At 32.6% G+C, this 24,864-nt stretch overlaps 2 protein-coding genes across 4 annotated transcripts in view; one reads left to right on the forward strand and one right to left on the reverse strand.

Annotated features, from left to right (window-relative positions):
* Nucleotides 1-10,888, forward strand: LOC144853812 (uncharacterized). 2 transcript variants are annotated; one of them, XM_078711652.1, is made up of 14 exons: nt 1-177; nt 487-527; nt 842-1,008; nt 3,132-3,269; nt 3,534-3,582; nt 4,737-4,819; nt 5,807-6,017; nt 6,406-6,441; nt 6,530-6,556; nt 6,681-6,905; nt 7,074-7,124; nt 7,899-8,096; nt 9,393-9,482; nt 10,238-10,888. In XM_078711652.1, exons 1-14 carry the CDS (start codon nt 131-133, stop codon nt 10,441-10,443), a joined length of 1,569 nt encoding a protein of 522 aa, XP_078567778.1. In that variant the 5' UTR covers nt 1-130; the 3' UTR covers nt 10,444-10,888. The 2 variants fall into 2 exon arrangements, with proteins under 2 accessions (XP_078567778.1, XP_078567779.1); XM_078711653.1 differs by lacking the exon at nt 7,074-7,124.
* A 1,920-nt stretch (nt 10,889-12,808) lies between these two features.
* The window catches only part of LOC144853793 (uncharacterized), a 42,629-nt gene continuing 30,573 nt past the window's right edge, over nt 12,809-24,864 (reverse strand). The window contains exons 18-27 of one of the 2 annotated variants that reach the window (XM_078711626.1): nt 24,363-24,623; nt 23,362-23,552; nt 23,028-23,176; nt 22,481-22,516; nt 20,263-20,388; nt 17,922-18,009; nt 17,056-17,156; nt 15,152-15,305; nt 14,586-14,918; nt 13,580-13,951 (exon numbers count right to left, since the gene is read on the reverse strand). In XM_078711626.1, coding sequence (XP_078567752.1) covers nt 13,933-13,951; nt 14,586-14,918; nt 15,152-15,305; nt 17,056-17,156; nt 17,922-18,009; nt 20,263-20,388; nt 22,481-22,516; nt 23,028-23,176; nt 23,362-23,552; nt 24,363-24,623 — 1,458 coding nt within the window. In that variant the 3' untranslated portion in view covers nt 13,580-13,932. Of the gene's footprint in view, nt 13,267-13,579; nt 13,952-14,585; nt 14,919-15,151; nt 15,306-17,055; nt 17,157-17,921; nt 18,010-20,262; nt 20,389-22,480; nt 22,517-23,027; nt 23,177-23,361; nt 23,553-24,362; nt 24,624-24,864 lie in introns of those variants that run through there. The other variant, XM_078711625.1, reaches the window with a different exon arrangement.

The raw sequence follows: 24,864 nt of genomic DNA on the forward strand, positions 1-24,864 counted from the left end.
CCATTTTGCATTTGAATTGTGGAAGTGTGGTGGTGTGAGAAAGTGAAGAAAAGAAAAGCGCACTTGTTTTTTTAAGGACGACTTGGTGGAATTGTTGTAAAGAATTAATAGATAGCGCTGTAATTTGTACATGAATATTATTTTAAATAAATCAATGGCATCAGACGACGAACTTGGGTATGTTTATATGATCATTGTATCAAGTTATATCAGTATATATATGCCTTTTATAATTGAATTTATTGTCGCCGCCCATCCATTTTGTTAATCGGCAAGCAAGCATGGCTGGCGCGGCGTGGTTGGTTTGGTTTTGACTTCGCATTAGGCCTATTGGGTGGCCTAGCCTATCAATGTAAATGAGGAAGTCACGTACATGGAGGTGGCATGCGGCATAGGTGGACCTGCTGGCCGACCGTTTATACGTACTGGCTTTTTTTGCCAAGCCTTATCCTATAAAACCTAAAAATAATCGCTTTTTTCTTGCAGAAAGATTTTTGTGGGAGGAATTAGCTGGGATACAACAAAAGGTTTGTGTTAATAAAAAATTCGCTGAGGTTAGGATTCATTCTGGCACCAGAACTCAACTGCCCATTGTAACAGATTCTGACAGAAACTAGGCTAACACTGAGAACTTAAACCTAAAAAATCCCTCTAGGCCTAATGTTGGGTAAAAAAGAAGATGATATTTTAATATAAATAAAGACCATGGATGGTGAATTCAGTCTGACAAAATGAATCGCAATTACATTGTGTAGAAAATGCTTGCTGCCAGTCTGCTTTTAATATGTTCACCATCAGTCAGACTAAACTTCATTAAATTGCATTGTGTTAATTTTTTTAGAGAGTATCCGTGCATACTTTTCCAAATATGGAGAGTTGTCAGATTGTGTGTTGATGCATGATCCTGGCAATGGTCGCAGTAGAGGATTTGGATTTGTTCGATACAAAGATCCAAATCTTGTTGATAAGGTTCTCCAAGAAGGACCTCATATTTTAGATGGAAAGAAGGTAATTCTAATCTTTTTGTATAATAAAGACATATTAAAGATTTTTTGACCCGTGATTGTATTAGTGTTGACTGTCTAGTTATGTCTACAGTACAGAAAGAAATTACTGCTTCGTATCTACGCGTAGGTAGATCGTAGGTCATTGTTCTGTCCTACGATGTATTGTTCGTAGCCTACGATGTATTGTTCTCTCCTACGATGTATTGTTCGTAGCCTACGATGTATTGTTATGATAATTATCTAGGCGCGCCTACGTAGGGTGGTTCGTAGGGTTAGTAAACACCATTGTCATCGCCTTTAGAAGCATTGACAATGCAAACAAACGATGTATTGTTTGCTAATTAAAATCCTATCTAAAGATAGTAGACGTCAATTTTTGTAGCCGCCCTATGCATCGGTTATCCTAATTTGGACGGAAATCCGCCGACGAAATGACATCGGGCCGGTGGACCTCAGCTCACGTAGAGAGAGTCGAGGCTAGCCTGTTTCGGTGGCCTACACTAAAAATTATTTAATCCTACCTTGGAATTCCTACGAATTATAAAAACAATGACACCTAACCCAACAAAATATATGCAAAACAAATATATATTCCATATTAAGATTTAACATAGGCCTGGCTTAGGCCTTTTAAAATGATTACGACATGTGTATAGAAAAAAGCCCGACCAGAATTTGGAGTGGAAAAAACATGTGAGCAGTTTCAGAGAGAGAGTATTATGTTTCATGTCATGTGACACAAAATCCAGGTACACGATCTTATTAATCGTCGTCAGACCGGCAGCCACCCTCTCGTACTAAGTTAAAAAAAAACACGTGAACGATTGCGGTAAAGCAGAGAGTATCGCGTTTCATGCCATGTGACCAAAAAAACTAGGTCTGTATTAATTACGGTCTTCTGTCGGCAGTCTTTTTGAGCGACCGATTGAACGTTCTGATACTATATTTAGAATGAATTGTTTACGATCTTTTTTTCTCGGCATCGTTTCTGGATGGACTAGACGTTCGCTATATTAGTTGGCCTGTTCGTTGCGGTTCACCTGTGTTGGATCGTGTCTCTACGTTTACATCGTGGGAAATTTATATTCGCCGTTAAGTAGGTAAACACGCACGAAGGAAAAGATTACGATTACAAAATATTATTTATTTTTTAGTAATTTACAACTTGGTCCTCCGCCAGTTAAATTTAACACATTAATTTCACACCTTCTTATACTTCACTAAGAACATCGCAGGGTTGTTTATATAGGTTACGAACTCCCTACGAAGTTCAGAACGTAGCTCATTGAAAGTTGTTTATTGAGGTTACGAAGCCAAACAATGGAACCTACGAAGCCAACAACGTAGCCTACGTTCTATCTACGAAGCTACTTCGTAGGTAAAGTTGCAGTACTTTCTTTCTGTACTGTATACTTGTCAACAACTCATATGCTATTGTGATGCGTTCCAAAGACAACTTGTGACTGGCAACATATCTGATATCTATCTCTATTGTCACTCACTTTTTGACCTGTGATTTGACTGTATTTACTTGTGAACAGCTCAAACCTCATCATGCATGCAATTGATGCTATTGTGATGTGTTCCAATGTTAAAGGACAACTTGATCGAGGACGATATTTTTATAACGTATTAGGGATGTACATATAATTTCAGCTGTCGCCGTAACTTGCTGTGACGTCACAGGTGCATCGCAAAATCTACTTAATGAGTCCAGATAAGCAAAAGAAACAATAAAAAAATCAACATTTATATTTTTTACGATTTATTTACAAAGTGTGTTTACTAGAAATTTTTGTGATTTGGCAGACTTTGCCAGATGATGTAAATTTTGCAATGCACCTGTGACATCACAGCAATTTACGGCGATGGCTGTACGGCGAGCGTGTGCGGCGAAATCCTTAATCGCGCGATGGTTCTGAAATCATATGTAATCCCTAATACATTGTTAAAATATCGTCCTCTGTCAAGTTGTCCTTAAAAAGAACTTGGTTTGTTTCTTTCACGATAGCTTCCACAATTTTTAAGTTAATAGGTATAGGAACAAGCCTATTGATTGTCCTGATATATTAGTCACATGACAAAAGCATATATTAAAACATTTATTTTTTGGTTTTTTTTTAGATTGACCCGAAGCCTTGTACACCAAGAAGTCAGAGCAAACGTGCTGCTAATACAATACACAATAAGGTGTTTGTGGGAGGCTTGTCAAATGACACAACAGAATCTGATTTGCAAGGCATTTTTTCCAGCTATGGAACTGTAGGTTTAGAAGTAAAAACAGTTATACCGTAAAACCTTAGGGCTCTTGTGTGGGCTTCTTTTTGAGATTACTTTTGCAAACTGAAATGAATGCTGTAAATTTCAAATATTTGTTTTCATACATTGTCTTTTATAGACATAATTTTAATATTAAGTTATTTTGAAGCGATTTGTTCGAGGGGTTTTTAGGGTTTTACGCAGATTAACAATACCCATCTTATGTTCAAAATCAATTGTAAACATATTGTCTGAAATTAATTTCAGGTGCTTGAAGTAGTGATTATGACAGACCAACAGACTAAAAGGTCCAGAGGTAAGCCACATTCTCATATTTTTTTAATTTAATTTTCATTTAAAACAAACAATTGTAAATTTTATCTAAAAACAATTTGGAACCTTTAATTCCACTGGCAGATTTTCAATAGCTTATATCTCGTATTACATTTTTATATACAATGGTGTTTTCCATGCATGCATCCCTTTTAAATTAAATTGTACAATTTATACATTTTGAGACACATTTTGTTTATAAGGAGATATATTTATATATTATATCTTTAGTATTGTAGTCTACATTTTTAAGTCTTAAGTTTACTATACATTGTTCAGTGTTCTCCCTAGTGCTTTGAAGTGCCATGGCACACTACCGATGTTTTGTCTAGATTACAGTGACCCATTATTTATGAGCATTACTTGTTGTTATCTCCAGGCTAACTTCATAATTCCCCATGGCACATATTCAAATTATAAGATGGTTTTTATTGATCTTCCTCAATGCAAGGTTCCCTACAGGTGTCCATGAGGACTGGGTCAAATTCTGGGGAGAACACTGTTGTTGATAAGAAAACATTTGATTAAGACTTAATTTAAGACTACCCGTTTGATATTGTATTGTATATATGCATGTGTTTTTATAAGTTATTCTACTCCGTAGATTACGAAGTGTTTACGTCATCGCTACTATCTAATTCTCAGCAATTAAATAATCAAAATAGTTTGTTTAGATAATAAAAAATTTTACTCTTAAATATTACAGGGGTTTTTTATCATTCTAAATTATAAGAACACTTTGGTGTTTTTAATGACAAAATTTAATTAATTTAAATCTGATTTAATATAATTATGAAAAAAAGGAAGAAATAACTACTTTAATGCTTTTTTTAAATATATATAAATTTACATAATTATTAAGTGACAGTAACTTAGAAGTTTAAATCTTTTTAAAAAATACAACACAACTTCCATCATTAATAAGAATTGTTTTTAATCTTTAAGCTTAGAGATATCTGTATCTAATACATGGTATACATAAGATTAATAGATTATAAGATCTATAGTTAAATGCTTAATTTGAATAAGTTGATGGTGTCAGTCTTCTTCGGTAATCCACGAGAGCTACAGTACTATTCGCCTGGAAATTCTGGACAAGATGATGTTAACTCGCATTTTTTCATATACCTTGCGTAGGCTTTGGATTTGTCACCTTTGATAGTGAGGATACAGTCAACCGATTGGATGCTATCCATTATTTGGACATAAAAGGGAAAAGGGTGCAGTTATAAGTTTGTTACTTTACTTTAGCTTGACTATTTGTTCTTCTTCTCTTATCTAAGAATTGGCATCGTTTAGGTGCATAAATTGTTTTTCGTATTAGCTATTTTAATTAAAAAGCTATATTGGGCTTTATTCAGAATAAGTGAATTTAAATTTGAAGTATGTAACTAAGCACTAAGCACTGAATGAGAAAACAATTAGTAAAGAGGAGAAAGAACGAGATATTAACAAAGTGTTGTTTTCTTAAATGCTATCACCATCTCTGCACACTGAAACATTAGAATTAGTTAAACTCTTTAGTTTCTTAATTTGTTTTACTTGTATACTGTGGTATTTATAGTAAAGTTATAATAAACCATTCATAATTAGCATTTAAGGAAACGCATGCAAATGTAATTATTAGGGATTTCAAAGTACAGTAGTTTATTTTCTTTTCTAAGTTAGTTTATGGAGTAATTCCATGGTTAGCTTGAGGTGAAGTGATAGCATGCCTTAAGTTTGTTTAGTTTCTACTTAATTTGTAAGGTAAGATATGCACTGAATCTACCAAAGTCATTTCTTGATGCTTACCAATGTCAAAGGAGTTTGAAGACTGATTAATTGGAAAATAAAAATAAACATGTTTAACACAGGCGTGTTGATTGTAGCATAAGTTTTATTCTAAGGTGAGTATAGTTAAGATGAGGTTGTAGATGTACGATGTTATTTAGTAGCAGTGAGGTAAGTAATTGATTTATAGTCATTATATATAGTCAGGAATATTAAGGTAAGATTTTAGAAATTTAAAAACTTATTTCACAAATTTTTTAATTACAATTCTGGATAAAGATTAAGTATAATTGTTTGTATTTTTATATTGGTAGTTTATTATTATAAAGTATTTTATTTTGTTTATCTTTTTATAAATATATTTGCTGCAATGTTTTTTGAAATATTTAAATACTAGGTATTTTACTTACTGTATCTGTTCTCTCAATTCTTAGGTGGAAGTAAAGAAAGCTCAACCAAGGTTCCATGGCGGAGATCGACAAGATGGAGGGAATCGTCAAATGGGTGGAGGTGGTGGTGGTGGTGGCGGCGGTATGAATCAAGGAAGTTTTAACCAACCCAACATCTGGAATCAAAATGCAGGAGGAGGACCTGGTGGATTTAACCAGAACCAAGGCTTTGGGGGTTTTGGTGGTCAACAGCAAGGTAACGTTATGATCAATGCTTCAATTGTCCACAGAAGTGTTGATGGTTGAAGTATATTGATCGAAACATTGAGAAACTCAACAACTATGTACGGTGTACTGCAAATGTTTAAACCTACCATTAACAATGTAAAAACTGAAGAGAATGAAAATGCCAGGGTTCAATCATGACCTAGTGCAAGGGCTTTAACTCTGGCACTGACTCTTTCAACTTCACTCCCGAAGCCTCAAATGAAACTTGGTTTATAAGCACAATAAATTATAAAATAGTTTATCCATCCTGTAATTGCTGTTGGATGTGAAAAAATATATATATATATATCTAGATTTTCATGTTGTTTAATGCCAATATTTCTGTTAATATTATGCTTCATATTAATTGCTTGTAGGATGGTCACAGCCTCCACAGCAGCAGCAGCAACAAAGTGAGTTTTTTTTTTTTTTTTTTTAAATTAATTCAAGCCTATAATTAAAACCAACTTGTTTGCAAATTCTATTTTTATTATTTTTCAGATCAGTGGGGTCAAGGGCCATCGATGAGTGAGTATTAAAATTTTTTTTAAAGGTCCATATCTATTTATTCAGATAAACTCTGTTATTGTTCAGGAGGCTTTGTAGTTTATTTGTAGCTTTGATTTAGTAATCATAATTACTTTATAAACAGATACCTATGGCCAACAAAGCTATGGCCCACCACCTGGTCAAGGAGGGCCTGGTGGACCACATGGCGGTGGAGCAGCAGGTCAGCCAGGGCCAGGAAACTACGGAGGAGGTTACAACAACTCTGCACCTCAGCCTAACTATATGAATCAGCAGGCACAAAGAAGTCAATACCCTATACAAGGTGGCCAATTTGGTCAATCGGCCCAACCTCAACAGCCTAGCTATGGTAAGCAATCAAGTCCATCTAAATTATTATACTTTCAATAAGCCAGTCTTGATTTATGATGCAACCAAAAATCACTATTTTAATTATCTTGTATTTACAAATATATAATACATATATAAACAGAGACAAAATCACATTTGATATAAATGATCTGAATAATTTTCGTAGACGTGTCTCCACGAATACCAAGACTAAAAGGCTACAAATCTGAGACCCAAAGTGAGTTTGGTATAGTGTGTGTTTCTCACTCACAATGTGCGATTTCCAGTTTTGATACGAATGACCTTGTCTGCATTTTTACTTAACAGATTTTTTATCCAAATTATATGGATCTTTGTTTTTGAAAAATAGGATTTGTTGTGTTTTTAAAGGCAGTTCATTTATTGTTTACATTTGAACTTTAACCTTTCTTTCTACAAATATTAACCTACAGTTTGTTGTTTTGCAGTTGTGTTGAGATATAATATATTTTACATGTTCATTGTTATACTACGTTCTAACAAATCATTTAAATCTAACAATACATTTATTTATATTTATTGAATGTAAAAATTGTACACTCAAATTTATGAAAAGTTTGTTTTATATTTATAGTCTTGTGAAATTTGTCTGGAAAAATTAAGGAGCATTATATTTTGAGCCAGTGCTCCTTTTACGTGAAGGTCTGCTGCCGTCTTCCCGAATATTAGATACTCCTCTTTCTAAGGCTCTGTCTACACTATCAAACTTTATGTGACAGAAAAATGTGATGTGCCTATATATGGACATGATGATGTCATATAACTACCATATTTACGGATAACACTACCATATTTGGGCCTACTTTTTTTTTCAAACTTGTTTGATAGTGTAGACAGAGTTTTATAGGCTGAAAATATTTTCCTACTATTCCCAAATGCTTCTGACATTTCCCAGAGAGTACTTTACCTTTTTTACAATTAAGTTTTTTTTTTACAATAATAATTGTTCTAACTAATATTTTAACTTGGCTAGGACAAGCTCAGCAGCCATACAACTCTTACGGTGGAAATTATGGAGGGCCACCAGCAAATGACATGTATGGAAATCAGAACCCACAAGGGTATGGTAACCCACAGACGTATGGCTCCCCAGGCCCACAGAAAGATACAACAGCGCCAACCGGAGGCCAAGATTTTAACAACTATCAGAGTGCATCAAACCCACCTTATGGTATGTTGGATTGTTTTTAAAAATTGTTTAATTGTTTCACATCTCTTCTCAGTAATAACAACATATCTGTTGACCTTTTCATTGTGTTTTACAAGATTTAAACTAAATAATGTATTGATTATACAAATTCGGCCTACCGCATTTATTTGAATAAACGCCCCTCCCTCATAAAACATCGCTACGCCACATATATATACACACAATATTATAACACAACACAATTCTATTTTTAGTAGAATTCATTCATTGTTTACTGTATTTATCACTTCTTGATTATAATAACTACAGTATTGTATTTGTTCATTAAATTAATTTTATTGTGAAATGTTACCATATTTTACAACAAACAAACACCTCCCTCGAACAATAAACATGATACTTTAAAATGTTAGATTTTCTTATTAATTTATTCTAAAAGACACTGACAAACAGATTAGGTTTATTTGTACGAATAGCAAACATTTAAATACTGATATGGTAACCAAGGTTTTTACACAAGTCATTAGTAGTAATAATTTTTCAAAATGTGGAACATTTTTACCTGAAGCTATTACAATTTAGATTCCTGTATTTACATTGCCACATTCATGCTTGGTTAACAGTCATGCATTCCAAAATCATTTTGTTGATATATGAATGAATGTGGTCTGGCAGAACACTAAAGCATTTCTGACATAATAGGGAGGTTTCGCAACCTTACGAATACGATAACAAAAACGGATACGTCACACATTTGTGAAACTTTTGAGCTGATCCCCAATTCATATTCGTAAAGCGTATTCGTGTTGACGAATATCACCAGTCATATTCGTAACTACAAAACGAGTATAGTTTTTGATCTATTTTGCACATTCTGAATTTGAATCAGGAACGATTCATGATTATAATATAATTATAGATTTATTGAAAGTAATTTACTAAAGTAATTTACTAAAATGCTAGGTCAATTTTGATAAATAGCAGTTTTTAAAGTCCTCACTCGCTTTGATGTTACGCTAGGCCTAGGCAGCCAAGCAACACGTACACGCGCTTCGCTCAAATTTATCGCAGTCATATTTTGGACGGCGGCCTCAATATTTTGTTGCCATGCGAAACAGATTTTTACTGGCTTACGAAAACGAATACGTGTGCGTGACGTATCCGTTTTCGTTATCGTATTCGTAAGATTGCGAAACCTCTCTATTATATACCATGTTCTGTGGTAATTCAATCTAATGTAGAATTTCAGTAGGACTAGTTCGGCTTGATAGTTGTGTAGTGTATTATTTGACGCAAGATTTTCTGCTAATTTTTTAGGCTCCATGGGTAACTATGCTCAAGAAGCGTCTGGTTACGGTCCACAACGTGTCAACTACAACCAGCATGGCAACTTCAATCAGCCACCAGGTCAGTGACCTTTATATCTGCCAGATCCTATTAGCATGCATATGAAACTTTGAATCACAAAATGCTTCTTTATGTTGTTGTTGCATGTTTGTGATTTGTATATTGTTTGAATGTTGTAGTTAGTAGTTTGGTAATTTCAATGGTTGATGATGTTCTACATGATTTATTCATGTTTTGTTTGCAGTGAAGAAAAGCATTGTCTTCAAATATAAACATTTATTTTACTAGGTGTGTGTTGTTTGACGTACATATATCACTCTTTCTATGTTATTACATAATGTGTTATGTTCTGTCCACCCCAGCACTATTTACAGCTGCCGGTGCTGTAATAATTCATTTTTCCAGATATCGATACAAACCATTGTGTTGTGTATCAAATCAGCCAATAGAGAAATTTCCCACGGCCAATATTCAATATTCAAATAGTTAAGCGATTTAAACTTCTAATGGTGGAAACATCCCAACAGAAAATGGTTACATTAAATTAACATGCGTCACAAAACACTGCTTCAGTTGCGCCACCTCTCTCTCGCATGTTAAATGTTTCTACTCCACACGAAGTGGTCGGGCGCTTTAGTGCTTATGTAATTAGTTTATAATAGTATTTGTAATCTATTTTTGTAATAAATCCATATTCTGTAGTAGAGTAGGAAATAAAGCAGTGTCATGTTATCTTAGTAGGTTTAGCTTTTGGTCCTGTTAGTGGTTGAAAAGTTCAATGCGATCACTTAATGCTGGTTTTGTTGATATTTCAGGGAGTGGAGGAGGACCACCGCCACCAGGCAACTATGGGCAAGAGATGGGAAACAACTACCAAGCAGGGCCACCACAAGGTGGTCAAGGTGGAGGTTATGGTGGTGCACCTGATGGTCAGGAACTGTACAACCCTGGACAACCATCTGGTGGATTTGGACGACCAGCAGCAGGAGCTGTTCAACAATTTCACCCATATAAGCGATAATCTCATTTTTACAACTTGATAACAAAAAACTGAATGTTTATAAATTCATTAACATTAATCTGTAAATAGCCATTTTTTTTTATTGAAATATTGTTACCATGGGTGTTCAAATAACATTCCTGGTCCATGGTCATTTCTGCCTCAAAATGTTGGTATGAGAAATAAATGTGAAGTATACCGATATTTTAATTATATCTTTATCATGTTGAACTAATTAATAATACTTTTTAAAATTATGTTTCACCATCATTTTTTATTTTTTAATGTTCCATCCTAGTGAAAATTTTACGTAAATGATTCTTTTTATCAAAGCCTGTGTATATTTGGAAATGTGTGGTGTAATATCCAATGGTTTTTTAGTGTTAATGGCATGTGTTTTTGGGTCATACACTAAATGTGATATTTGATGTCTTGTTTAATAAATGAAATGTTTGCATTCAAAGAATGTTGTGGTTTGAATGGATGTTCTGAACATACATCTATCCTCCCATCCATCTATCCAATCATATCCAATCAATCCATCATCTATCAATCCTCCCATCCCCATCATCCATCCATAATACTAAACTAGATTTAAACTCTTCATTTTGACAAACGCGACAGACGACACATGCATGTTATACATTGGAATATTGCGCACAGAAAAAGATTATGCCATTATGACATGAAGAATATGATATGTTGTTGTTCTGTGTCCTATAGTATACACATACTGTATACATAAGTGAAATTTCTGGACCTGCCTTTTATTCTAATTTTTAACATGACTTCATCAAAATGAAAAATATGTAACTCTTAGACAGATAATTGATGAGTAAAAAAATATTAACATCTAGGGAAAAGTGAAAACGGATAAGCCAGATGCGCTCTATTAAATAAAAAAAATCCTAGTTTTTATTCGAGTGGCTATACGATGACGTCCCAACATCATTTTGCATGAATTCCTATCTACAACTTAATATTAAGTTAAAAAAGTTGGGGTAATTGATCCTGAGGAGCTGTAATAGATTAAAAATAGGCATGATTTTGACAATATTTTGTAACTTTTTAAAAATTTAATTAAAACTAAAATATGCGCAAATGGTCTATTTCAACATGTTCATATGGCATGATTTAAAGTTGAAATCCACAGAAAGTATTATATATATATATACACAATAAATAATATCTAGATTTAATTCGTCACTATCATGAATTATAGGTTATATGCATCGATTTAAATAAAGATAAATGATTTTTTAAAAGATATATTGATTTTCTCATGATTTTAATTATTTATAATATATGAAAGATAGGATCTTGGTAGCACAAACACATCGTCATTTGAACAAAAACAACCCGATCAATTAGATCCCTCCGCGTATATATGTCATCAACCAACCTTGTTACATAATAATAAAGACAAAGTTTCTCTAGATTTCATTGTAAATCAGGCGTATAATTAATTTAAACACTAAGAAATAAAATTTAACAAACAATACGGATATAAAAAAAATAGTCTTTCGTTTCCCAAGGCGAGACTGCACTGTCAACGTATATACTTCCAACGTTAATATATTTAAAGAAGATTAATGTTAAGTTTGTTATTTCGGTCCAAGAAAATGTCATAGTTTGATTTTCAATTAATGATGACGTAATTAACTTTTCTTTTTTTCTCTTATTTTCATAATATATCATACATATGATACATACACTTTAAGAAAATGAAATGAAAAATAGGTGTTCCTGAGCATTCTGACGATCTATATTAATTTTAACATTTACATGTGCGTAGCTTGTCACTTTGACATGCTTGTATAACATGGTTTTAAGTTGAAAAGTGATTAAAATATGATGAAATTACTAAAGAAAGGTTGTAAAACTGAAATCGGGCAAAAAGATTGCGTATTAACATTTAAAGTGCAAAAATCTGAGCACTCAATTTTGTTAACGCATAAAATTGACCGAAACAAATAAATTTTGATTACAAACATGATAAAGTTAAATTTTTTATTGCGCACCATGAAACGATAATCACATCGACTCCTGGCCATAAGGAATATACAAAATCAATAAGATTAGGTTTGGATGAATGGGAAGGGGTTGGATGATGATGGACGGATGGATTCACCTAATCTCATCAATCTATCATTCATCCATCAATCCTCCCATCCATCATCCAATCTCATTCCATCCAATACAATCCAATCATACATCCAATCCCATCCGGTATAATCCCATCAATCATTAACCCATCAACTCTGATGAATGGATGGATGAAGGATGGATGGGATGGGATATTTATTTTTCAGTAAATAAATATCCCATCCTGGTTTAGAATTTCTTCTAATGCCTATAAATGTACAAAATCACATTAAACAGGCCATATTTGTACAAAATATTTTATTTCAAAAAATTACAGCATGAAAATGTTTCTGATAAAATATTTTGGTCTATTGTTACAATTAAACTACATTAAAATACAAGACAGCTAATGTTATTGTTAAAAGTTATACACAAGATTAGTATTAACACAAAGAAAAATGTATCTGTTTCCAGATTTCTTAAGAAAAAACACTACAGAAGTAGTAATAGTATTGACAATCAATTAATATAGGAAATTATATTTAAACCAAAACATGCAAAATAAGCACAGCAACAATCAGATTACAGTATTCAAATACAAAAAAAATAAAATCTTAATCCCTTTTCTTCACTGTGCAAAGGCTTGGATACCTCATGATATCTTACTATTGGTTCAAACTACTGGAAAAACTTGTAGTTGTGTTATCCATTTTCACAGGTATCTTTGACGATTTATTCTCAATAGTAAAGAGATGAGAGCTATAGAAATTAAAAAGATGAAGAGGCATTTCTAATGTGAAACTATATCTATTAGTTTTTATCTAGCAACAGTTAAGTAAACAATGATTTCAACAATATTCTACTGGCAATTTGGTAATACAAAATTATGAAGAAAAAAGGAGTGTTCTTATAAGCCCATAGTTAGTATAGGCACAACTTCTCCCTTGTCCTCCCTAGTTCTTCGACAATAGCCCCCCACCCCCCTTCTTTGGCCTAGTCCCATGGTCTTTCCCCCCTTCTTTGGCCTAGTCCCATATTCTTTCTTTCCCCCCCCCCCCCCCCCTTCCCCATTTGGTATTAATCCTGGCTGCGGCCAGATCTATGTTTGGTCAGCTGCATAATTCAACTACTAAAATGAATAGAAATATGCCAACAACCTTAAAAACATTACTTTTAATAAAAGAGATTAATGTTAGAGATAGTTAAAATTTAGCCTTTCTCTGATACCCGTTCTAATAATGATTGTCTACTATTGATAATCAGATCTAACAAAGAATGCTCTGATCCATGTCTAAACATGGGTAAAAAATATAAAAGAATGAAAACTAAAAGTAGAAAAATGAGATGAATGTAGTCATTGGTATCTGATGGTTAGCATCATAAGCGATGATTAGATGAATGCGATGGTTCGGATGATAACATGCACTAAACACTTCCATATGAACTGAGAAAATAAATATACAGAAATGTTAACACTACTCAAGAGAACCAATCATTATATCTATTTGATGTCAACTATATGCATGTATACAATTTCTATAAGAAATGTTATTGATGCAACACCATTCAATTTGAAAAAGTGATGAAAATTAGAGTAATTGCTAACAAACTATTAAATTATTGTTATTTATATTCATTCTAAAACTAAATAAGAGTAGCACATTATTAAATATAAAAACAATAGAATCTATAAGAGAACCAAAAGGCTACTTAGGGAAACTAGATAAAAGAAGACTAATACGTCTGAAATAAAAACAAATTCATGCAATTAGTTCTATTTATTTTTAGCTCTGTCAATCAATTACAAACACAAATTGAGAAATATTTTAGTTCATTTAAATTTTCTGCAAAGCATTCAAGAGCATAACTTTATTTTAAAAATATATTTTTTAAAAATAGTGTAGGCTCAAAAGGGTGATTTTAGATCTTAAGTAATGTTTCATATTAAAACAAAATACAGATGAATTGTAGAAACTGAAGAAAACAAACCAATATGGATCGGGAAATTAGTAGGAGTAAATAGTAAATATTTAGCACATGCAAAAAAATGTCATTGAATTTAGTATGGAGTGCCTTACCTTCCTGAAGATGTATATCCTGGCTCAGTACCCTTTGATGGCAAAATAAGCTCCTTCAACTGCGATTGTCTTCTCTCAGTGCTGATACGACCTTTAACCTCCTCTCGTAAAGACAAAGGTGAAGAGCCTCGTAGTTTTCTAGGACTTAGCTCTGCGTTCGAATCGCCTGCAAATGATGTCTTGTGGTCAGAGTTCAAATGATATGGAGACGATTGAGGGCTAAACGATGATTGTCGTGGAACAGGTAAAATGGCGCTAGACTTATTTGTGGATGAGAAATGCTTAGGAGTTGATCTACCTAGGAGGTGATTGGGTTTACTGTCTTTAACAGACCTATAATGCATTAAAAAAAAAACACTGTTAGATGTGTAATAAAATAACAGAATGCCTATTATTTTATTCACTGGGGCCTGGGTATATGGTTCAATTGAGGATGGTATTATACTTGGAATTTCAGAGGATGGACTTACTTATGTACATTTTTAGATGCTATTTCATCGGTTATATAAATAAATTATGGTCATCAAAAACTCTCATAAAAACAGAAACAAAAAATAGTGTCATACCGTTCTGCGTCTTGCTGCATTATATCCAACTGCGATTCAAGTTGTTCAAGTTCTTGTTTCAATTCATCATTTTCTTCCTCAAACATGTCTTTTTCCTGAAGTATGGTGTCCATCTCTGCTCTTACTAGCTTACAACTAGTGCAGCCATCTGTACCTAAAAGAATTTAAACAAATTGTTAAGTCTATAAAAAAAAAAAAAAATAAAGGAAAATTTAGTAATACAAAATATTTCAATATTCACATTTTTATAGTAATAGTGCTAATTGCATAACATGTTCTCATAATCAGTAAGCATGGTTCATTAGCAAAAGTTTGTGATGTCTATTGCAAGATCTGAAAATGTATAATGCATTATATATACAGTACTATTACAGATTTTTACAATACTGAACCTTCTTTCAATGAAATACTGTCACAATCACAATTTGCCTCAATAATCATATATATATACACTAGCAGCTACACGTCCAATGTACGGGCACCATGATAAATTAAGTGCATGTTCTAGAAATGGATATATGTATATTGCACGTCATTGTGAGAGTCATTTAACATTTAACATAAAGCGCTTTATGTTGTGAAACGATCATACAGTAGTAACTGAGGGAAAAAAACTAAACCCAAACCGAAGTATGGGGATCGCCCTTGTCGGTAACCAGGGTTCAGTATAAATTGAACCCTGGCGAGCACTAGTTGTGGCTCGGTCATTCCGGACTTGAGCGCCTCCTACCCTAGTAGTAAAGAAACTCATAAAGTGAATAGCTTTACTGTATTCTTTGTTTCTTTGTTTACACTTAAATATTGTACTTTGATTCATGTTTTATATTTTAATAGGTGCATGATAGAGGAACAAATTTTGGCTTAGTGCTATTATAATAATATATATATGAAAGCACAGTGATATAATGTTATGCAGTACACAGCCATTGTTATTCAGTACAATCAAACTGCATGATGATTGATGTGTACTGCATGATGATTGATGTGTACTGCATGATGATTAGTGTGCAGCCACTGTGTAACGATTGGTGTGTACTGCATGACGATTGATGTGTACTGCATGATGATTGGTGTGTACTGCATGACGATTGATGTGTACTGCATGATGATTGGTGTGTACTGCATGATGATTGGTGTGTACTGCATGATGATTGGTGTGTACTGCATGATGATTGGTGTGTACTGCATGATGATTGGTGTGTACTGCATGACGATTGGTGTGTACTGCATGGTTGGTGTGTACTGCATAATGATTGGTGTGTACTGCATAATGATTGGTGTGTACTGCATAATGATTGGTGTGTACTGCATAATGATTGGTGTGTACTGCATAATGATTGGTGTGTACTGCATGCTGATTGGTGTGTACTGCATGATTGGTGTGTACTGCATGATTGGTGTGTACTGCATGATTATTAGTGTGTACTGCATGATGATTGATGTGAACTCCATAATGATTGGTGTGTACCCTTTTTTCTCCTTTTCCATGCCACCTAGATTGTTTTAGATCTAGTTTAAGTAGGGCAGGATGCGCCTGAGTTCGGGGGTGACCGAGACACAACTGGTGCTGACTGGGGTTCAATTAGACCGATCCTTGGTTAGCGACAAGGGCGTATCCCTTACTTCGGTTTTGGGGTTTTTTTTTGGCATGTTTGGAATCCCTTTTATCGTATTAGTTTATGTACAGCGCTTAGAGGTTTCATAACATTAGGCGCTATATAAATCCAGGATATTATTATTATGATTGGTGTGTACTGCATGATAATTGGTGTACTGGATGATGCATGTGAACTAAAGACAGAGGTGGCATCAATTTTTAACAGTTTTACAAAAGTCTACTTTTTCAAAAGTAATGAGAAAGAATTTGGGATGTTAAATATAGAATTCTCCCTGTGTTTTTTCACCTGTTTGTGTTTTTTTTCCTGTATTCTCTTCCTGAAGCTTAGTGATGGTATATTCCAATCTATCATTCTTTTGTACATGTTGGCTTATTTCCTCCTCCAATCTAAACAAGATATTACAAACACACTCAATTATAAATATATGAATAGAGTTTGGCAAGGCAGATAATACAGTAGGCAGAAACCTGTTCGGGACCCAAGAAAGAGTCTCCTGTAGTAGGGTAGGAAGAAGGGATCGATTATCGTGCACCCCCATGATGTATTTTTTTAACAAACATTTTTGTAATCCTGAATATATATAATTAACATTTTTTGATGTTCCCAAGACTAAATATTGTCCCATGGGGTCTTTTGGGGACCATTTTGGTGGCAATCTTGGATTTATCAAAATCCTAAATATAGACGGTACTTGGCAACGAGTGATTATAGAGATCTGATTTTGGTCTTAAATTGTTCAGAATATGCACATTTCTATGAACTATAATGAAAAGTTTTTCGTTAAAAATGGCAGGAAATACGACTTTTGACCTTTGACCTTCTTTTTACATGAGGGTCATATCTCGGTAACCCCTGGTCATAAAGATTTTATTTTTGTCATAAATTGTTCAGAATATCCATATTTATATAAGCTTTAATGAAACATATTTGTTAATTATATGTATTCAGGATTACAAAAATGTATGTTAAAAAAATACATCATGGGGCTGCACGGTAACCCCTCCTTCCTACAAGACTACTGAATATAGGGGCTAGCCAATTGTCACTTGTTTGTTTCATGGGAAAGTGTCCTCTTAATAGGTGTTTAAAAAGTGTTGTTACTGTATTCCTATATTACATTCACCACTTATATTAATTCTTAAATAACTTACTTAAGAATTTGCTCTCTAAACTTTGTCTCATCAAACGACCTTGACGCAATAGACTGTCTTAAATCACCTATAGTGACTTCAGTTGCATCTACAGAATAAAAAAAGGATGGTTTATTTTAAAGATTATGTAATATAAAACAATGACTTAATTAAAATATAAATGCTTCCAATGACTATTTGTTAGTATTGGTATATGTACATGCAGTATACAACACAAGTCTAGATAAATACTTATATATTTTATTATGCTCTGAAATGCTATATTAATATATGGGTAATTTAGTATACCACATAGACCCTTAAAAAATGATGTTACAAAGTGATTTAGTTAGTGCTTACCTGTTTTCCAGCAAGTTAAGGGGTGCTTTTTAAACAAAATGTTCAAGAGTAAGTCTATTAAAGTTGTAGCCAAAGAAAAAAACCAAAGCAGAAAACCCCATGTTTACTGAGCATGCATAGAAAACAAAATCATGGCAAAAATCTATATAATGAAGTTTGCGATAAACCACATATTTAGTTCTGAACAGAACTGTTAACCTTTTAAATGTTTTGATCAATACAATTTGATCATCCTTACTCCTAAACTTATAAAGTTTGTGGTACACTATGTAAATAAGTTTAGCATGCCAAGTGTGTAAAAATGTAACCAAGATCCTGATTAAAGAAGCTCATATACCTTCCTTGTCCTCTTGACTGCCTTATTAGCTCTACCTGACTGGGGAATCATTAAACAATCAAATTGATACTATACCAGTAATACTGTATGGATCTGGATGGACCATGGAGTTACTCCATGGACTGATAGTTGCTGCTGGAAGTTTATCTGGAGATTCTATCAATAATATGTACTGTACACACATGCAATTACTATTTAAAAGTGATCATGTGATGTGCTATGGAATGCATAATGGACTCATGGTGAAAATTCACCTACAATTAAACTGATGAACAAAGTGATTAATGATTGATGACATGAAATGATGAAATATTATGATTATATTAGAAGAAAAAACATCCAACAAACAAGAAATAATTCACACAATATATAAAGTTAGCATTTGTTTATACAATGTTTCATTCAGTGAAGACAGAGGTTACAAATGTTATAGCAAAAACAACATTGTACGAAGTGCTGTGCGATTCATAATACCAATACAAAAAGAAAACTGTATTGAAAAACTTAAAATCTATAAACATAAATACTACTGTACTATAAATAATAATGATATTCTTTATAAATATTACTACTTTGTTTTGCCTACACTACATAACATTTCCCTATAATATTATATATTTATTTTAGTACCCTGATTAATTGACCAGAAATAGTTTACATAAAATCTACAGTAACTACATGACCAAAAAATATTTTATATTATACTAAATATATAGTTTAACAAATTGGTAAAAAAAAACATTACATTTATATTCAAACCCTGAATACCATATGAACAATTGTAATTGAATGTTGCCTTTTATTTATTTATTGTTATTTTACTATTTTATTGATAGTCATTAATTGTTGACTGTGAAAAAGTGAAAGTTGAATGAAGCATAACAATCTATTATTACAAATATTGTTTCATACAATATTTTAGCATTTATATTTATATTATTATTTATAAGACTGAATTGAATTGGAATGAAATTGTGGTTGGAAATGTTGCATATAATTTATACCAAAATAACACATTTTGTGTTATACACTGAAAGCACCAAATTGTGTCTACCATGTCAATTTTAAACTGGAATATACTGTACAACATATTTCATAACAGTATTGTATCTATGCATACAATGTTTATCTATTTACTTTATATTACTACATTAAATATATTTCACAAAATAAATGCAGTTAGAATATTCATGTTTTCAATGATGATTTTGGCAATTTTTTCCATGATTTAATAAATATTAAAATGACTATGAATGATTGTAATTATTTAAAATTATATTTATTTTATTAAAGCAATTTTTACAATACATTTCAGGAAGAAACATACTGCAGAACATAAATAAAAAAGAAAGATCGATTAGAATTAAGATATTATTAAAAAGAGAAATATATATGTACTTTCTTATTTATATTAATATATTCTTTATATTTATTTTAAGACATTGCATAGATGATTTAAGAATTTTGCAAAGAATTCACCTACAAAAATAAAAATATGAAAGCCTATTTAAAACCCATAATAGTTACCTATGACTAGTGCTAAGCCACAAAACCACAATAGAATAAGTTAATATTCCTCACTATTTTCCGAATAAACTTCCTCTTTCTTAGGACTCTTTACTGGACTACTCTTACTAGGAGATAATTTAAATCTGAGTGCCTTACGGATTCTATCTTCGGCTCGTTTGCGTGCATTTTCTGCAATCACCGTTTGACTGTGGGAGAGGTCATTCTGCCTTCGTAATGACTCATTTTCTGTTTTAAGTTTTCGAATATCAGAATCGTACACTTCTACATAAAAAAGACAATATTATTAGATATTTCAGAAGTTATTCAGTTTTATCGCAATGGTTATTTTGACAATTAAAGGCTTGGTTGTGTTTTTAAACATTTTAACATCCCTCAACAACAGCAAACAGCATTGGACAATAAAGGTCTGAGAATATATACAAAAAAAAAACATTTGGTAGCAAAAAAGTAACAAAATAACAAATAAACAAAAAATAATAATTCACAAAAAAAAAACTACAACTAGAATTTAATTCGTCACTTTGACGAATTATAGGTGATCATTTTTATCATTTTAATGAAATTAACATTTTTTAAACATGCATGTACGTTAACATATGATCGTAAAAAGTTGATGTACGCCATCCTACGACATGATGCATATGCTTATAGTGCTGAGTTGTACCTAGTATGTGTCATAGAATATATACTCTATACAGTACAGTGTACAGTATATCTATATACAGTGTAACATAGGTGAAATTACGGGAACCACACAATGTTCACATTTTTTGATATGATGGAATTATCAAAATAAACAATTTCGAAAGATAATGAATTGAGCAAATAAATATAAGAATTGGAAGAGAATTTGGCACGTAGAAGCGCAATGCGCGCTCTTTGAAATTTGTATAACTTTGACTAAAGAAATTTAAAAACTACTTTTTAACTTCAACTGGCCATATGATAACTTCGCAACATCTGATAGGCTTATTTTTTATATGAATTCATATCTACATTTCATCAGCTTTCATAATAATTTATAATTTTCAAGGTCACATTTAATTCTGAAGAGCTGTAAGATATTCAAATGTATGGTGTAGGTGAAATTACACGACCTAGGTTATTCAAGGTTTTACGCATGATGACGTCATTAAAATGAAAACGCTGACCACTCATGGAAAGACAAATAATTAAGCAAGCACATACTGAAATTTGTGCAAAATTCGAGCACAAATAACCGAGATACGCTCTGTTGAATGTGATAATCTACACAAAAAGATAAAAAATCCTAATTTTTAAATTCAAGTGGCCATTTGATGACGTCACAACATTTTGTACATCAAATGTGTACATGAATTCATATCTACAACTCAATAGCTTCCTGAATAAGTTAAAAAAATTGGGGGTCATCTTGCATTCTGAAGAGTTATTTTCATTTTAAAAAGGCCTTATTTTTCACCATTTTCAGAACTTTTGTGAAATTAATGTGCGCATTTTGTCATTTTTAACATGCTCGTATAGCGTCATTTTAAGTCTGAATGGACTCAAAATCGGTAAATGTACTAAGGATTGTGAGTAGAATATGATTTATTCATCAAATTTTATTTTTTACGCTTTCTAAGATTCGCGTGCGCAAAACGCATTTTTGCGCAGTAATTTTTTGAAACACGCAAATGGCCTAATTCATACTCTAAATTGATCAAAACTTAATTTTGAGCTTTTTAAAATTTTAACGCGCGATTTCACGCGCATGACCTTGAAACGCACAAGTTTTTATTTGCTAATATTTTTACCTTTACCTGAAATTTACGTGTAGTGAATTTCATTAATATGTGATAATGAATTATGGAGATATGATTGATAATGTGATTTCACAAAATGGCGTATAAATGACGTCACGGATGAGTGATCACGCTGAAAAGCTTATTATGTCTAAGTTAAAGTATTTGAAAGACATTGTGTAATTTTTGTGATCATTGCAATTCAACTTTTTGAGATAATTGTTACACAAAAAGTGTACAGAAAGAATAAAAAAAAAATAATAAAAAAAAAAATAAATAAAGATTTCATACAATAACAATAGGTGATCATTTTATTCTAAATGATCACCTAATAAAATCAACAACAGTAACTATCATACTACTGTGTGCAATTGTGTACTCGGCATTAGCACATAAAATTGAGCTCACGTTGCTATTTTACACTATTGAATGCTTTATAGACAGATTAATAAAATACACCGATTTTAGAGTACAATATTGTTAAGGTCTTCCATGGAGGATGAGGTCAGAATTGAGATGTTTCATGAGGGACAATGTGAAATTAGTATGGATTCTATTCTAAACAAAAATGAAACAAGCACATTGAATACCATTTCCAATTCCTGCTAAACTATGTTCATCCATATCTAGTGAATTATGGAAGCATTTAAATTAAATGAACAAGAAAATAAAACATTATCAAAAATGTGTGATAATAAAGAAAACAGAAATTAGAATAAATGAAGCATAGATTTCCAAGATGGTCAAAGTGAGATTGATAATATTTTTTATTTTAGTGTACAAAAAAAATCAATCAAAAAGCATTCACTGTATCCAGTGTTCTGGACAAGTGATTCAGGTAGCATTAGATTCAGGTAGCATAGTGTTAGATGTATCCAGTGTTCTGGACAAGTGATTCAGGTAGCATTAGATTCAGGTACAGTAGCATAGTGTTAGATGTATCCAGTGTTCTGGACAAGTGCTTACCCTTAGATTCAGGTAGCATAGTGTTAGATGTATCCAGTGTTCTGGACAAGTGCTTACCCTTAGATTCAGGTGGCATAGTGTTAGATGTATCCAGTGTTCTGGACAAGTGCTTACCCTTAGATTCAGGTGGCATAGTGTTAGATGTATCCAGTGTTCTGGACAAGTGCTTACCCTTAGATTCAGGTGGCATAGTGTTAGATGTATCCAATGTTCTGGATAAGTTCTCAGATACATATTCTTTGTGTCTATCTTGTAGGTCTTTATAATCATGACTAATGATTTCCAACTCAGAAATTACTCTGTCCTTTTCACGTTCAACCCTTGATAGATGAAACATAACATTAGAAATTGAAAGATAAAATTTGAAATGATATTGAAAATAATATTGAAAGTTTTAAAATGAAAGTTTTAAAAAATCTTTTCTAGAGGGTCATTGCAAACATTAATGGTTATGTTTCTGTCTTTTTTTTGTTCTATTATATACTGTATAAAATAAATAACAAACCTGTCAAATTCCTTAAGAGGCACCATTTGTTCTTTTGGCTGTTTCATTATAAGTTCTCTCTTCTCTTTTTCAAGCCTTGACACTTTTGTTGTAAGCGTTTGATTGATTTCTGTCAGCATCTGGTTTTGATCAAATAGCTCTTTCTCGCGAGCATGGTTAACTGATTGATGATCTAATTCTAAGCGTGATATCTATATAGAAATGAAATGCTTACATTCATGTAATGTAATTTTTTCATTTAGCAAATTTTGTTACAATTAACAATGATATAATTTTTTTCCAGGCTTTTTACATGTAATACATTTGTTTTATGTAATAATAATTATAGTATAACTATAGCATGCAATCAATGTCTTTCAAAGAAAATTTCTAAAAAGAATAATAGGCTGGAGAAAATAAAATATGAAGATCTGTATAAAAGAACAGGAGAGATTAAGTGAATAAGGATGTAAAGAAATGAAGGCTGACATGGTATGGTCATATGCTCCGAATAAGTGAAAACACACCAGCTAAGATTGCACTCAGAGAGGCTCAACGAAAGACAAAAAGGAAGACCAAAAACAACATGGATGGTAAACATTAAAAAGAAACAGAACTTTTCACATGTGGACCTATACACATGGTTGCTCAAAAACATACAGAGTGGTGAACACAAGTGAGACGTGCAATGTCTAACGACGCTTAGCGTTTAAGATGATGATGATATTAATTACATACTTAGATTATAAATAATACTATAAATAATCAGTGGCATACATTGAGGTACAAAAATGTAATATTGGTCACTTTATCTCATCTCATTTGGATCCATGTAACCAATAAATATGTACATAAAGCATGATCAATATCTAATCACAGCACAAAGAGGCAAACGATGCTATAATTAGGTTGTAAAAATCCCCTTCGAACAACTACTACATGCATGCATTTTAGTGTATGCAAAGATAAACTTACTTGGAGCAATAACAGAATTTACAAAAAGCAAATATTACATAAAATACCTTATTAGTCAAAACCTTGTTCAGCTCCTGGAGTGTCTGGTTCTGTTCATCAAGATCATTATAACGGTTACCAAGTTCTTCAGCTTTGCCCGCCCTCTCTGACACTTGTAGGTTATCTAACTCAAGCTTGGCAACTTGTTTACTAAGTTTAAGGTTCAGGTCCTGAAGCATGTCAATCTGTTCTTGGAGGCTTTCAGATTTCACCTTAAAATGGTTGATTTCAGATGCCTGTTTGCTATTAACCTCAGCATGTGTCTCCATCTGTCAATTACAAAAAACTCTTTAAAATAAAAACAAATTGTTTATAAGCTTGAATATGAATCTAAAAAAATAAGTTTATTTTGATAGGCCTGCATGCAAAAACTTCTAGGTGCTCAACAGTATTACTCCTGTAATTTTTGGATAAACATGTCTGGAAACATACTCCCATAATGTTGTAGCCTGTAATCAGCGCAGTTGTGGTTTGACCTATACCACGTACCCATTACTTGGGTGTGGAGAG

The sequence above is a fragment of the Antedon bifida genome, chromosome 10 (genome assembly GCF_963402885.1).
Source record: "Antedon bifida chromosome 10, ecAntBifi1.1, whole genome shotgun sequence".
NCBI lineage: Eukaryota > Metazoa > Echinodermata > Crinoidea > Comatulida > Antedonidae > Antedon > Antedon bifida.

Bases quoted from the DNA above. Each gene is read 5' to 3' on its own strand.
- LOC144853812 (XM_078711652.1), top strand. From the start codon at position 131: ATGAATATTATTTTAAATAAATCAATGGCATCAGACGACGAACTTGG. The intron at 1,009-3,131 runs GTAATTCTAATC...GTTTTTTTTTAG, and splicing joins ATATTTTAGATGGAAAGAAG to ATTGACCCGAAGCCTTGTAC. The intron at 6,906-7,073 runs GTAAGCAATCAA...TAATTTTCGTAG, and splicing joins ACCTCAACAGCCTAGCTATG to ACGTGTCTCCACGAATACCA.